The sequence below is a fragment of the Apteryx rowi genome, unplaced genomic scaffold (genome assembly GCF_003343035.1).
Source record: "Apteryx rowi isolate R43461 unplaced genomic scaffold, aptRow1 scaffold_12, whole genome shotgun sequence".
NCBI lineage: Eukaryota > Metazoa > Chordata > Aves > Apterygiformes > Apterygidae > Apteryx > Apteryx rowi.
Window position 1 is genome coordinate 5,482,553 of NW_020447419.1, and position 15,508 is coordinate 5,498,060.

Sequence of the window (15,508 nt, forward strand, 5' to 3'; positions counted from 1 at the left end):
GCACCGCCCCCGCGGTCGGCTTTCCAACCCCTGCGTTTCGCTTACTGAGCAACGGGATGTCCCGCGCACCTGGCAGACTTGGCTGAGACTTCAGGATTTAATTTTAACCTTATTAAGTGAGTTCAGGGCTGGCAAAAGCTGCCAGAGCCCATTAGCCGCGGAGCACGTCTCACTCCTGGTGCGTACGGCCTGGGCAGTAGCCATGCCGCTCACCATTTTTTTTACATTTTGCGCAAGTTCAATGCAGTCGGCTGGAAAGGAGACACTTGCATAGCAGCTTGAAGCTCTGCCGCGTGCAGAACAGGACTGATTTTTTTTTTTTAATAGAAAGTGAGGGCTTGGCATGTCTGCTGAGGCAAATCCTTGTCCGTCAGAGGGCCCAGTGATGGATTTAATTTATTTTATTTTTTTTTGGTTGCTGGTGTTTTTCTGCTAGATGCCAGCGGGTCGATAAATGGAGGGAAAACCCCAACAGAACAATTGCAAAGATGCTGGTCGCTTCGCCTCTTCGGACAGCTCTAAGAAGCCCCTGTTTCCCTGGCGCTCTGCGGTGCCCGGGCGCGATGGCGCGGTGCTGACGCAGCCCTCTTCGTTTCTTTGGAGCCTCTTGGGGAGAGACGAAGGCGAGGGAAACCCCGGTCCTCTGCGGGAGGCAGACGAGGCTTTCCCGCAGGTGGGAGACCTTCCCTGCCGCAGGGCGAGGGTGACGATGTCGGCGCCTGGGGAAGGTGGCTGGTGCCCCCGCCCGCCCAGTGAGGTCGCTTGCCGGTCCTGTTTGGCTCCTGAGACCCAAGGAGGTCTGGCCGGAGGAGAGGAGAGCTGGGCTCTGGTGGCCTCGCCCCGGAGCGAACCGGGCCGTCCGCGTGGGCGCCCGTGATCTCGCTTACGCGCCAGGCCGACCCGAAGGCAGCATCGCACCTGTGGGTTTCCCGAGCTGCTGGCCTGTGACGGGCTCCCGTGGCAAGGGGGGAGACTTTGCCGTCRGGGTCGAGCTAGATTTCTGCTCCTGAGGTTATTTGCCAAGAAGGAGCCCCGCAAGCTGATAGCCTTGTTCACGTCGCGGTTGCGGTACAACAGATCTAACCGTAGTGGCTCACGGAGTATTCATAGTAGCCGAAGCGAGGAAGGGGCTAGCAGCTCCCGAGCGGTGGGTGATGTTGGTGGTATCAGCCTAGCGGGTAGCATGTGTGTGAAAGCTGGAGAGACGGGGAGGGGATGACGAGGTGTGGAAGGATTGACTGTATTTTCATTGCTTCGAGACTTTGCCCTTTCCAAGAAAAATAATCTGCAGCTTGAATATTTCTCTTTGCTGGAGGGGGTGGACATGTGTGCAAACGAGGTGTGAATTTTTATGAGAAGGTGTGAAAGTGCGTACATGAGTGAAGTGTGAATTACACGTCTATTTGTACATTGATGTCAACAAGTCCGTGAATTTCTTCCTTCCACGTGAATGTCTCTCTTTATCTCTCCCTCCCGCCCCAGACCCCCCCAGACACGTGTGTGGGCAAATATGCCTCATTGAGCGGCGAAGAGATTTGCGCAAAAAATGCGGGTTTGTAAATGCTTGTGTGTTGAGCAAGCTCTCCTGTGGAGCAAAACCAGATGTTTTCTGGTGTTCTCAGTCCTTCCGTGGCCGCGTTGCGATTTTCCCCCCCCCTTGAATTTTTCAGAATTCTTACAGAACTATTTTAAGAAAAAGGGGCAGGCTGCAGCGCTGCCTTTGGCAGGAGGGGGGGTGAGAAGACAGTTATTTTAAAGAGCGAATGTGTGAGAGGGCACGAAAGCCGCGGAGGAAACGGAGCTAGTGGTCTCTGGTGGCAGAGGAAGCGCTGTCCCCGGCAGGGTGGCCGGATGCGCCTCTCGCAAGGGGCTTCCCGCGCCGTCGCTCCCCTGCGCGGCACGCGCTGCCTGCGGGAGCTAATTCAAAATGCCTTTTTTCTCCCCTCCCCTTCCAAAAAGCATTGCAGCAAAGGGTGCTGCCCTGCTCCTTGCGTTGGCCCCGGCAGAGCCAGGATTTGGCCGTGGCTGGGACTTCGTGGGGGCAGGCGGAGGCGCTGCACGTGCCTGGGAAAGCCACTGTGGCTTTCCCCACGCGCTGCCCCCTTGCTCGTTGGCGGGGAGGGAAAAGCCCGTCTCCAAAGCAGGGCTGGGGTCACCAGGTCCACCCTGGCCCCTCAGCGGGGGGGGGGTGGAGGGGTTTTGCCATTTCTTGCCCTGTTTTGGTGGGAGTGCAGAGGCACTGCCATCCTCTGGAGGCAGCTCCGGGAGGGATGCGAGAGGCATGCGGCAGCGGCCCTGCAGAGAAAGGGACTTTGCTGGGATCTGGAGCGCGTTATCAATTGACCCTGCGATGCAGATTTTCCTCCCGGCGAGTAACGCAATAATAAATTTGGTTTGCAGCGTTCATGAGATTAAACTTTTTTGACGAYGAAATCGCGCTCGGGGGCCCGCCGCAGCCCCGAGCCGCGAGCGCTGGCCCCGCAGCCGCTGCGCGGGGCCCGTCTCAAGCCCCTGTCCCCTGCCCTGTTTCCGCAGCTCAGCCGTGCGGGGGCCGCCTCAACGCCAAGGACGCCGGGTACATCACCTCGCCGGGCTATCCGCAGGACTACCCCTCCCACCAGAACTGCGAGTGGGTCATCTACGCCCCCGAGCCCAACCAGAAGATTATCCTCAACTTCAACCCGCACTTCGAAATCGAGAAGCACGACTGCAAGTAAGAGCCTCCTTCCTCCTCTTCCTCGGCGGGAGGCGGGCGGGCGCCGGCGCCTGTCCCCGCTCGCGCTCTCCGTGGGACTCGTGCTGCTGCTCTGGGCAAACCGGCATTTCGGTTGTGGTGGCAGCGGTGCTTTTCCCTAAGGAGGGACTCCGAAACTAGCTGTCCGGGAGAAAGAGCTAGCAGCTAGCGAAGGGTAGCTAGCGGCACCAAGGGGCACCAGGAAAGGCTGAGTGAGCGACGTGGTGTCACAGAGGTGTGAGCCGTGCGGCCGCCGGGGCCGGGCAGGCGCCGGGGGTCTCCCGAAGGGGCCTGGCGCGGCCCTGCGGAATGGGGGGCTCCGCTCGCGAAAGGGCCGGGCGCCGGGGGGGCACTGGTGCGTCGGCCCTGCGGGGCGCGAAGCGCTGGCCTGGGGTCTGATGATGCGCCGACGGGCGCGAGGTGGGGAGCGGGGTCCTCGGCCGCCGTACATCCGCCCCGCTCGTGGGCTAACGAGGCTCCACGCGCCGGCGGCTCTCCCCAAAGTCACGGTGTGTGCAAGGAGGCAGCACTTTGCAGGCTCGTGTTCGGAGAGGGGAGGAGGCAGCGGAAGACTGCAGGCCTGTGCCGTCAGCTGGCAGAGTATGTGCGCGCGAGGGAGACTTTAGCTTCAGCGGAAATGCTTGTGTTGGAGGGTTTTGGCCCCAGGTATCTCCCAGGGCTTGCTGGGTCTCGGGCTGGGTTCAGCCCCCGGGGCAGCGCTGCTCCGCAGGAGGCAGGCGTTCGTGCCGGACCTCTCCCGAGAGCCGGCTTTGCCCGCGCCTCCCTCCCCGCGGCCGCCACGTGCGTGCGCAAGGAGCGGCGCCCATCCGCAGTGCACGTGGGCTTCTGCCGGGCAGAGCTGGTGGGACCCGAGCGGAGCTCGGGTGCCTGCCCCCCGCTCCAGGCACGGCAGGGGAGCGGGTTTAAAAGACCTTCCTGGGCAGTGCGTAATAGGAGGTGCGACTGAATAAATGCAAGCGGTGCAATGCAAATACTGCCTGGAAGAAATGGACAGGAGGGCGATCTTAAGTGGCCTACCAAAAAGAAACAAATCTTAGYGCCGTGTCAGTGCTCGGGCATTAAGCAGCATTAACAGGTGACTGTTTGGAAATAAATCTCCCCTGCGTGCCGGAGGGTACGACGCGAGGAAGCAGAGGCCTTGCTGCCGCTGCGGGCGGAAGGAGCCTCAGCGGGAACGGGAGCTCGGCACCAAAGAAACGGCGTCTCCGGGCAGAGCCCTTCCCTTGACACCTGGTCGTTGGTGTGAAGCGCCTTCCCGGAAGCACGGCAGGCTGATGCACTCAATTGTGGCGCGCTGTCTCCGGGCAGACCGGTCCCGCGCAGCCCGGCGTCGCCACCTGGCATTGCGGGAGCCGGGCCGGGCCGCCCTTGGCGCTCCAGCTGCCGGAGGTGGACCTCCGTAACCGCTTCCTTCGGGCCTTCCTCCTTCGCCGTTTCGTTTTGCCTTATTAGGCTAAAGTTTCTCCCTCGTGAAGCATAACGTTTACATTCCTAAAACCCGTTCTAAGGCCTGCTAAAGTATCTGCAGCAGTCGCTGCGTGCCCCCCCGGCCAGCGTGAAAGGAGCGATTTGGCGCAATTGAAGCCCCAGCGGGTCCCTCTGGACTGGTAAAAGCTGCTGCTTTGCTGCTTTTTTGCTTTTTTAAAAAAAAAAAAAAAAAAAAAAAGCCCAACCTAGAGCAAGGCAGCCCCAGCAGGCTTTTTCCGCAGTGCTTCCCAGCACACGCTGTCCAAGCAAAGGATGAGTAACTCCGAGCCAGACTGGGGAGGATTCGGGGGCGACCGCGGTGGTTTGCAGCCCCCTCTGGTGGCACATGCCCAATGCTGGCGGAGGTCCCCGGAGACCTCCGTGGGCCTGGGGCTCCAAAAGCAGGCAGGAGCAGGCAAACAGGAGATGGCCCGGGGGGGGCGAAGTCGGGCTCTTCCTCCTCCCCTTGGCTCCCTGCTGCCTGCCCGCGGCACCGCTGTCTCCCGGCCGGATAACCGCAGGTTGGGCACGTGGGGCGAGCTGGCCAGCGAAGGGCCCTTGCGGCAGCACAACCGTCTCCTAACGCTTCCCGCGCTGCAGAAAGCCAGGATTTGTGGGTTTCTGTAGTGGGATGCAACGGGAAGTGACCGCCTCTCCTGCAGCGCCAGAGAAGTTGAGCGTTAACTTTGCAGAGAGGAGAAGTCACAGATGAGACGTTGAGAAAGGCGTTTACTCGCTGGTACGTTTGCGGTGTGGGCAGCCAGAAGCAATGTTTCCAGTGCACAGGAAATAATTCAGTCTGGGTAACATGACACTGCAGCTCATCTCAGCTTCAAATGAGTGTGGGGTTTTTTTGTTTTTTTTTTTTGTTTTTTTTTTTAAACTTTGGCCAGTATCTCCTGTATGGTTCATATTCCCCGTCATTTTCCAAAGCAAAGCCTCAGCGAGTGGGTTAACCGCGACGGCGTTTGACCCCTCGCGCAGGAGGGAGACGGTCAGGGCGGCCCCGGTTGCCCGTCCTGCCGCTCGGCAGGGTGCTGCCCGCGGCTCTCCCCGGGGGCACCGGCCGATTCGGGACCCTGCGTCACACCGGCTCGCCGATATCCGGCACGTGGGGCTGCAGGACCTGGTTTCACACCTTGTTTCCTGTCAGCATGATGACACAGAGCACTGAATAAGCTGCTTGGTTCATTCCCGGTCTCTTCTGGCCAGGCGCAGGTTCTGCTATTAAATATGAATGCAAAATAAAAAGAACAGGCTGCAAAGCGCAGGCTGAACACAGGAGAAATATCCGGTTGCTGTTGGCTGGAGATCAGCGCCGAGCTCGCCTGGAAGCACGGGGCGAGGTTTGTTTTTAGCACCAGGCTAGCCCTGCGTCCCCGTTAGCTGGGGCGGCTGCGCACCGCCCTTGAATGGCAATGTAATAACACGTTGCAAATCGCTCTGCGGCGGTCCTGGAATTCCACTTAAGTTAATAGCAGTCACGGGCCGCAAGTCACGGCCAGGATGTTTTAAGCAACGGTCTTTGATAGATCGGTTCACGCACGCTGTAGCAAGCCCTCCTTATGCTGGGTTACCGGGTAGATCAGTGGGTCATTAGAAAGAGTGAAGAACTTTTTTTTTTAATGAATCCCAAGGGATTTGTGGGGATGTGCCATGGCTGCCCCAAATATCGCTCCCACCAGAGGTGCTGCGGACCTTGAGGTAGGTGCGGGGAAGGGAGTGACCCTATTTCTCGAGGAGGCGTCCCCCTTTGCTGAGATGGGCAGTGCTTGTCCGCTGTTGGTGGCAGARCCCCAGAGCTCGGCCCCGGCCCTCCGAGGCTGGGCCGCGGGCACAGCGTATGGGTGGGAAGTGGTCAGTGTATCGGAAACTCCCAGGGACCTATCGGAGCTGGGGGTTACTGACGGATGTGCACCAAGAAGTAGGAACACCCCCCATCCCTGTTGTCAGCACGGGAGTTTGAGGCAGCTGCTCAACTTCCTTCCTCTTTTGTGAGTGTTTCCATGATGTTTTATTTACTTTATTATTTTACAAAGAAAAGGGAAGGTGTAAGGACTGGCTCTCRTGTTATGCCTTTGGTAAGGCCGATGTTTGGCTGTTAATCACGGGCAGGAGCAAAGTCTGGGATCTCCATCAGCAGAGGGGACTTGCCATTAATCTGTGTTCCCTGCATCTTGTTGAAGTTTTGTGACCCATTTGATTTCTTAGGCTTGCTTTTGTGAAAGCCTTCTGATTTTTTTTCTGCCGTTCGGGAACAAAACGTCTCTCTGTGCCTTTAAATATGGCAGATGGGGATTTCTTCAGATGTCCAACAACTCAACTGAAGGAGACCTCCGGAGACCTCTCCCCTTCCCTGTCCCGCTTCTCAGCCTGCCTTTTCATCCGCAATCTGGAGACGTAAGGGCTATAGTAATAGAGTGTCAGAGGAAGTAATTGATTCATCACACGCCGCGAGAGGAGCCTGTTGCCTTTGGTGTCGCCGGAGCTGAACCGCAGCCTGGGAGGGCAGGGGAGACGTGTAAACACTCCACGACTGAGCTGTCAGGGCAGAGCGCCGCGGCGCGCCACCGCGGCYGAGCGGGGCCGAGCGAGCTCCCCGGACGGAGCGGGGCCGGGTCCCGCTGGCGGGAGCAGCAGGGGCTCCCGTCCCCCCGCTCCCAGGCCTGCCCTCCTCAGGGAGAAGAGGTGTCACCCAGCTCCGCGTGCCGACCGCTCGCTCTGCGCTCGCCTCGGCCCRGCACCGGCGGGCCGGTGTTTCGGGGTGGCGGAGGCGACGCTGTGCCACCTGCACACGCAAGGAGGGATCGGGTTTGGGGAGCCGTCCGCCCCAGCCTCCGCTTTCTCTGCAAGCTGGCGCCTTCAGGGTGTCGTGGACACGGCCGAGGAGAGGAGGCTGCAGGCAAGCCTTGGTGGCCACGCTTTGCTTGCCAGCTCCTCGGCGGTGAGCCGGATGTGTCCAAGAAGCCGCGGGGTCGGGAAGCTGTCCCATGGCGGCCCAGTCCAGGGGAGACCACCCGTCATCAGCACGGGATAGAAATTGCGAGGTGGGCCGCTCAGGGTTTTATTCTTGCAACCTTGTTGATGCTTCTGGTATCTGTTGGTGCTTGACGACGTGTGCCAAGGAAAGCAAGGGCAAATGAGTGGCGCRTGGAAATCTGAGCTGCAAAGCTCCCACCTGATCCCAGTTATCGCCAGCTCCTCGGGGCATCCTGTGGCTAAGCAAGGCATGGTGGGCCAACCCTTGGGACATTCCTTTGGAGATGTCCTGCTCCCAGGCCAGGGCTGGCACAGCAGAGTGACAGTCCCCAGCCCTTCCCATCTGCCTCCAGCCGCTGGGGCCAGCCGGGCCCTGAGGCGATCCCCATCCTATTGCCCGGCTGTGGGGCACTGGCCCCGAGTTGCTGCCCTAAGAAGGTGCCGGTGACGGGGCTCTGCCTCCCCCATTTGCAAAGTGAGCAAAGTCGACGTTTGCCCTCTGTCTTCTGCCTGCTCTGCTGCTTTTCGGCAGTAAATTTTCCTCTTGGGGTTGTTATCTTTTATTATACACATTTTTTTTTCTTTCGGTTGGTGATCAAGTGCCTGGGAGTGGTGACAGTAAAATGACAAAGAAACCAAAGTCTAATTTTTTCCACAGATGGATTGTAGCAGAAGGAGGAAAGTGCAAATGCAGTTTCTCAAGTGTCCTGTGTTTTGGGGTAGGGAAGGGTTGCAAGTTGCCTCGGTTCAATTGCAGCAGCAGCAACAGAAGGCAGAACGCCTTGGCAGGGGGGGCTACTCATGGCAGGGTTTATAGATGTTATTGCTGATTTTTACCATGACTTTTTTCCCCCCCAAAAATACCAAAGACATCTTGCAACAAAAGACCCCTGTAGCTAAAGATAGAAGGGTGAGGAATTTATAGAGACCGCTTTGGAGACAGAAGTAAAAATCTCCTGAATGACAGCCTGCAGAAACCCCCTCAAGTGTGCATTAGCACATCTTGTTTTCTTATATAATGAGCGGTTTTTCCCCGACGTGCCCCAGAGGAGGGTGCTTCTGCGGCGCCCGGCCGCGCGGCACGGCCGAGGCAGCCCGGGGAGGACGGGCAGAGCGCAGCGAGCTGGGTGCTCCCGGCTGGGGGGCAGCAGCTCCCCACGAGCCAAGAGCCCCTCCCGAATCCAAACCTGCCGCAGGAGCAGCTTAAAGACGTGTTTTAGCCTTTGCAAGATGCGTTTTGGCCACTTTTTTTGTTCCTGCCACCCCACCCCACCCCCAAGCATAACCTAACTGTAGCTGCTAAAAGACTCTTCCTATCAGCGGCCCTGGTATGGGGGTGAAAACAGCCCAAGGCATATAAATAGAGGCTATCTGTAGTTTCCATTTTTTGTCTTCGAGGTGTTTTTGAAGACATTTTCCAATCTGTTGAAGTTGTTCTCTCTATCTCTCCCCCCATCTCTCCTTTCTCTTGACTGGATGACTGGATTTTTCGCATTTCTCGGAAATTCTGGTCAGATTTTTGAGGAGGTAGGACAATAATCCAAGGCACAGCGGAGCGGTTGCACAGCTCCACAATGCTGTGGTTACTCAGGATGTAATTGCATGTAGCAAAGTCAAAACAAACTTCTGAGAAATCCCGAGCCATTAGGCGCAGAGACGCGCACCCCCAGGCCTGCCTCTCCTGCTGCTGCCACCACCGCACCTTGACGTCTTTTAGTCGTGAAACCCCTGTGCAATGCCTTCAGCTGTGCAGCGGTGGCAGGAGGCCGGGGTCGAGCCCGTGGGGCTCTGCGGTCGCCGGGGCAGCTCTGTCCTTCGGGGCGAAACAAGGGCGAGCGCCTCCTGCTCCGAGTCGCCCCTTCGCCCCAGCTGCAAACCAGGACCAGATTCATCTCTCCAACTTCAGCCACCTAAAATTTAATGTTCCCGTCAACAAGAGTGATTAAAACTACCTCTGTAGTCAATGCAGAAGAAGGATGGCTCCCCTCTCGAGACGTATGCGAGGGCTGCTCCCCACTGAGAGCAGGGGTAGCCCAGCAGACGTTCAGTTGGCTAAAGTTAGATATGATACGTGCTCTTTAGGCCTGTGCACAGATCTATGGCTGGATCCGTGTCTATGAGGACTGATTCTCTTCTCACCCCTGTGTAGATTAGGAGCGATTGCCCTTAAAATGATGAGTTACGCATGTGTAAAACCAGTCCAAGTCAAAGGAGAATCCAATTCATCTGCTGTATTTATAATTAATTACCTTGATTAAGGACTGGCAGCTAAGATCAAACTTCGTTGCTCTGGTTTCATCAGATGGCAAAGGTGTTTGCCTCTGCTGCCATGACTATAAAAAAAATAGTATTTAAAACTTCCCTGTACTTTCTGTAGCAATTTAACCTTTGTAGGTTATGTCCTGCGGTTGCTTAAGATTGTATAAAAATCACAGAAAAGTTTTCTTGCCTTTCACAGTGTAGCCACCCATGAAATAGTGATTTGGTTTGAAGGAGGCATATGGAAGAGCACGAAGATGGGTGGTGACACAGAAAAAATCGACTAAGCCAGCTAGCATGTAATGGACATTAATTCTAGCTGCCCCTTGATTGCAAAACTAGCGCGGAGCTGCTGGTTCACCATTTCTGAACCACCTTTATACTGCAGCTGCAAGCTCATCCCTGAGAAATAGGCTTTTCGTAGAGCGTGGATTAAAAAAACCCCTATGTTTGTTATAACAATTCCTGAACACCAAAGTGCCCGCCACCCTTTGGAAGGGAACGGTTGTGTTCACCAGCTGAAGCTGTGGCTAAGCAAGGCCCCCCCGCCGCCCCCGCTATCTGCACAGTATGCATCCGTCTGCCACATTTCCACCAGAATTGCGGTTTGTCTTCCTTTTCTCGACAGATGCATTTGAGGCACGGCGGCATATGGTTCGGGCAGAGCGGAGGTCTCGAAGGCTTAAGTCAACACTGGGCATTCCCAAGTTTGGGGCTGCTGGCATGCCGTCAGTACCTATTTGTCTCTCTGTCTGTCTAGGCCAGACTCCTCTAATATAATATAATCTGTCTAATCAAGGCTGGCTTCTATTCCTGGCTGTGCTGCGAGCCTCCTGCGTGACCCGGGGCCAGCCGCCGCTCCTCTCTGCTTCCCACCCGCCGGGGTCTTGTGAGGATACGTTCATTAATGTTTGCCAGGTGCAATCAGGAGCCCCATGGAAATGCCTATAAATACAGCTCCAAATTAAACATTGGGGAAGCTCAGGTTGGAGCCTTGTGACTCCCTCCTGCTTGGCAAGCGCTGGAGAGCGGGCTTAGCTGTGTGAGAGCCCTCAGCCTCTTCAAACCGTGGCTCTGGGAAGCGCCTGAGAAAACTGCCAGCCAGGTCGAAGCCTGGGAAACCGGCGCTGCTTGGGCGTGGAAGCAGGGACGGTGCCGGTTTATGTTCAGGGGCACTCGCGCTGTGGCTGGGAACGCGTGCCYGCCTTTTTTTGGTTCTCGTTTCTCTCCATCCTCAGCAAATGTCCCTGCAACGTCCTTGAAGCCTGTTGCCGTGAGGAAGGACTCGGCGTCTCTTCGGGGCTGAGGGGGCGATAGGCTGGCTGATGGTGCGTGGAGCGGGGTGAGACGCACCGCTGCGCTTTTAGCTGAACTGCGCGCCTCCCGAAAGCAGCAGCGTGGGGCCGGCCCGGGCRCTCCCGCGCTGCTCCCGGCGTGAGTCGCGGCCGTCCTGGAGCCCGCCAGCCCCTGGGTGGACGCCTGGCAGGGCTGTGGTGGCCCCAGGGGACGGGGGGAGCACGGCCAAAGGGCCAGGGAGCAGATCAGCCGTTTTGCCACAGAAAAGGACCGAGGAGGTGGAGGTCCCTCGCGAGCCCTGCCGCTGCGGCTGTTTGCCTTCGCTGTGCCTTGCGGCTTTGTTTGGAGAGCCAGCGGCAGAGCCACCGAGAGAAAATGCAGAGGAACGAGAGACAGGGAAGCAGTGGGCTGACGGGAGGAAAAAGCAAGCGAGCATGAGTAATACAGGCATTAGAAGTGCTTTATAATTAGTTTATAAAAGCTCTCTTAACATCAGCAAAGCACTTTCTACTAAAAATCTTTAATAAAAACGCAGCAATATTTGTAAGCACGGTACGTTTTTCCGCTTAATTCTGTTAAACAGCTCCAAGAAGAGCATCTCAGCAGCGCAGGTCCCCTCCTTCTCAACCCCCCATCGTCTGGGTAGTTAAAAGCACTTTAGCTTTGCCTCCCTGCTTTAAAACCCCCTGGTGAAAACTGTGCTTGTTTGAGATGGTTTTAAACCAACTGACTGGCCTTCCTACTCAGGCAGCAGCTGAAAATAATCGTGCTGCAGTCGCCTGCCCTGCAAGAGAACTGGGCTAATCCGTTGACCCTCCTTGCGGGTTACGGATGCTGCACCCTAGCCCCCTCGGGGTCTTTGTGGTTGTCTCCCTGGAGCAATGCCTAGAYGGGGAGAAGAAGCGGCCCTGAAACGTGATCTCGGACACCGCGGCTCCCCCAGCGGAGGTAATGTCGGAGAGTTCAGCCCACGAGTGTGCTGGTGCCCGTTGGCTGGAACAGTACATTCGGTTATAGGCGAGAAATGTAAATTGCTGGGGACTGGTCGAGACGGTTCGCCTGCCACATGAATGTGTCCCACCCAGCCGTGAGCTAGGCTGTAATTATCTGGAAATGAGATGGTTAGAGAAGAAAGCATCCACAGGGTTGGGTTTTCTTCCTTCCAGCTTTTCTTCTTGTATTTCACATGGAAAGAACTAAATCTGGAAACCATGCATAAGCTTAACAGAAGCAAAGTTCTGGCCAAACTAGATTTTTAACATGGCCGGTGACCCAGCATGAAGCGAATGGGGTTTAATCAGCTTGTTTGATCGTGGGCCAACACGTGGAGGCGAACAAAGCACGTGCCGCCAAAAGAGTGCGGTGGGGATGAGCCGGTGTTCTTGCTGAACTGCGTGCGCTTGGGAAGGGGCCTCTCTGGTGGCTCATTTTTAAGGCCTAAAGCTTAATTGGTATGTTGGAGAGGAAGTAGATGCTCTTGCAGTGCATCTGGGTAGGAGACATCTCCTGACTGTAATATTGTCCAAATTCGCAGTTTGTTTAGATGACCTGAAGGAACACAAAGACAGTTTTGCCTCTTGAGGAGCAGAGGGCTCGGGCCAAGATTTTTTAACTAGAAGACTCTGATGTGYTTATATTCATTTCACATTTGGCAAAAACGGTTCCCTGACCTTCTCCTAGGGGCTTCTTTATTTGTTTGCAACATTTGATTTATTAAGGATTAGCTCCAGTAGGAGAAAGCTCAGTTAGATGCTTGGATGAAGCCAAACAAGGTTTAATTTAGAGAGAGGCAAATATTTCCTGATGATTTACTTACTAGATTCATTCTTTTCATTTTCCATTTGCAGATTGGCCATGAGCAGATTGCAATATTCCCAAATTGCATGTATTATTGGAAGTTATTCACCCATTCAATAAGCAAATAATTCTTGGTCCAGAATTTGCTTCAGAAATTGCTTCTGCAGTATTGGTTGCTTTCAGAGCCGTGTGGCTAGAGATAGGATGTTTTGTGCGTTGGCTACACCAGAAGCTCTGATCATTGCAGTCAAATGGTTGAAGCCATGTACTGCACTGGCGAGTTGTAACCCCACGAGGACACAAGCAGATGTGTTTCTCTGGGATGCAGCTAACCTGTGCCATGCAAATAGCAGCTTTTGCAATCCAGTACGTTACCCATGTTTTTTGCCAACAGTCATGTTTTTGCCAGCTTCKTTTTTGCCAAATATGCACTATTTCACTAGTAGTCAGTGGTCCTGGAGCACAGCCCTGAACTTCGGATGTGAAAGGGCTGCACATGCGGTGAGATCAAGTCATTGCTCAGAGAACAAAATGTCTCCGCTGTTTGCTCAGCGCTRCTTTAAACAAATAGACAAACAAGGAGGGAAAAACCCTGCTTAGAAGCAGCACTCGCACTGCCTTCTRTGCTCCTCCTCGCTGGGGAGAAGATGGGATCAAGCCACATGTGACGGACATTAGCAGGGTCGCTGCGGGTGCTGCCGGATGGCGTTGGGGTAATAAGGGGTCACGAGGCGACAGGAAGCCGCACGGAGCAGAGCTCTTCGCTGACATCCATGCACTTCCACCCAGCGGCAAAGCCAAACGCTCCTCCTGGGCCAGCACCTCTCCTCTGAGGCGCTTCTCAAGATCGCTTGGCTTCTTTCACCTTGGCCAAGCCTGCTGGGTCCGTAACCACGTTAAAAGCTGGCTAGCTGCARCTAGCTCGGCGCTGGTCCGGCATGGATGGGATTTTATCTGTGGGCATTTTGCTTCTGGCTCTCAGCCGGATTTAGTCCCAGAAAGGAGGGAAACCGAAGCTGTTCAGGCCATCTTTCTTCGTGGAAGAGCACAGCGAGTTCCTGCAAGTTTGCTGCGAGGCTGCAGCCTGCCAACGCGTGCTCGGCAGAATGGGAATGAGTCACATGAGGATCACCCTGTATCTGGCGAGCTACTTCTCCTTTCGGCTCTCGATTCCCAAACAGGAGATCTTGTGACAAAGCAGAAAGGCAGACTCCTGGCAGCACTGCAGCGCACCTTCCCTCCCCGTCCCYGTCCCYGTCCCCGTCCCCATCCCCACGAGAGGAGCTGCAGCCTGTTGTTCAAGCAGGTTGATACAAAGCAAATGAGCAGCGGAGGAGAGATGGGCAGTTTCTGTAAATAGCAGCGTGCTGGCCGGAGACAGGGAGAGGGGAGGGAGAGCGAGTGTGCTGGAAGGCAGCTGAAGAACAAGATGTTTGCGTAAAAGCTGTTCGCTTCTCCACCGCATGCAGAGCCTGCTGCTACCTAGTCATGGCCTAGATGGAAATCGGAGGCAAGCCCCGGTGGCGGTTTCTCTTTCCAGCCAGGCTTTGCGGCAAGCAKGGGCCTCTGCAGCGGGCTGAGCACAGCCCCAAGCTCCTGCTGCCACAAAACCGGGAGAGAGGTTTGAGACTGGCATGCAAGTCTTGCCCCTGGCTCTGGTCGGACGCGTGCATGTGAATCCCCGGGTGGCAGGAGCTGCGAGGGAGGGAGGCAGCTCCTCAAAACCGGGCACCTGCAAATTCCTGTGGCGTTCGGCAAAGGCACCTCGTGGTGACAGGGTTGCAAGGAACGGGCAATGGCAAATGCGGATACCCACCTCTTATGCAGCACTTATCCTCCAAAATCTTTGTYAGCACTTCGTAGAAGAGGATCAGTGTTGCTGTCCAAGCGCTAAGTAAGTGTACCAGCCCCACTTGTTAAAGGACCGATGTGGTGTCAGACAGTGCACAGAATAGCTACCTGCTCATATTGATCGAACATTGACTTTTTGTGTAATGTTTGGTACGTGCTTGGCCAAATCCCACCTGGATAGTGGAATAAGCAGGATCATGACATGCCAGCTGCCGGAGCTGTGCTAAGTAGCACAGCAACACTTCAGGAGAGATGTAAGGGAAGGAGAGCAGTCCCAGGAGGGTTGTGTCTGAGCTTCTCCCATGCCAAAGCAGACCTGTGCAAATGCAAGCTAATTGTGTCCTAAATTTTGTAAGCTGGCTTTGAAACTGGCGTGGATGTGGGTGCAGTAAATTAATGATGTGAGGAGCAATAGGGGATGGGACTTAAATGCAGCCAGGCAGACAGAAAGGAAAGATGCATGGGGTGGGTGGGGGTGACAGAGTCCCAAAAACCTGTCTGGACGATGGTTTTGTGGCATATGCAGATATAAAGATATAAAGAGGTGTTCTGTGTTTGTTCCCTGCATCCTGAGGCATCTCCCAGATGGGTGGTTTCACTGCTGTTTCCCCTGCTTCCACAGGTATGACTTCATYGAGATCCGGGATGGGGACAGCGAAGCAGCAGACCTGCTGGGCAAGCACTGTGGGAACATAGCACCTCCTACCATCATCTCCTCTGGCTCCTCTCTCTACATCAAGTTCACCTCGGACTATGCCAGGCAGGGTGCCGGCTTCTCCCTGCGCTACGAGATCTACAAGACAGGTCAGAGTCTGCTGGCCATGGTGATCTGCACAAGGAGATGTCTTGAGCCACCCTTTCAATATGACTTTTGGCATGTTCTCTGCAGAGAAAGGGCTCCTTTTATGTGTTTATTTTTTAAGCAAGTCTGTGTCATCATGCTTCTGCAAGGGTAGAGGTGTTAGTGGTGCGTGATGGTGCATCTTCAGATCATGCTGTGGCGTGAGAAACAGGAGTCCTCCTTCAGTCCTCTCTTGTCCTGCAGGACCACCAGCAGGACCTCCTTTCCCAGTGGCGCGCAGTTTAGGGCTGCGCGGGGATCGT

The 15,508-nt window shown here is 55.7% G+C and overlaps 1 protein-coding gene across 1 annotated transcript in view; it reads left to right on the plus strand.

Moving 5' to 3' along the window:
* The first annotated feature begins 709 nt into the window (after positions 1-709).
* NRP2 (neuropilin 2) overlaps positions 710-15,508 on the plus strand; it is a 58,849-nt gene continuing 44,050 nt past the window's right edge. The window contains exons 1-3 of the mRNA XM_026088126.1: positions 710-752; positions 2,536-2,713; positions 15,027-15,208. Of these exons, the coding sequence (XP_025943911.1) occupies positions 710-752; positions 2,536-2,713; positions 15,027-15,208 (403 nt within the window). The remainder of the gene's footprint in view (positions 753-2,535; positions 2,714-15,026; positions 15,209-15,508) is intronic.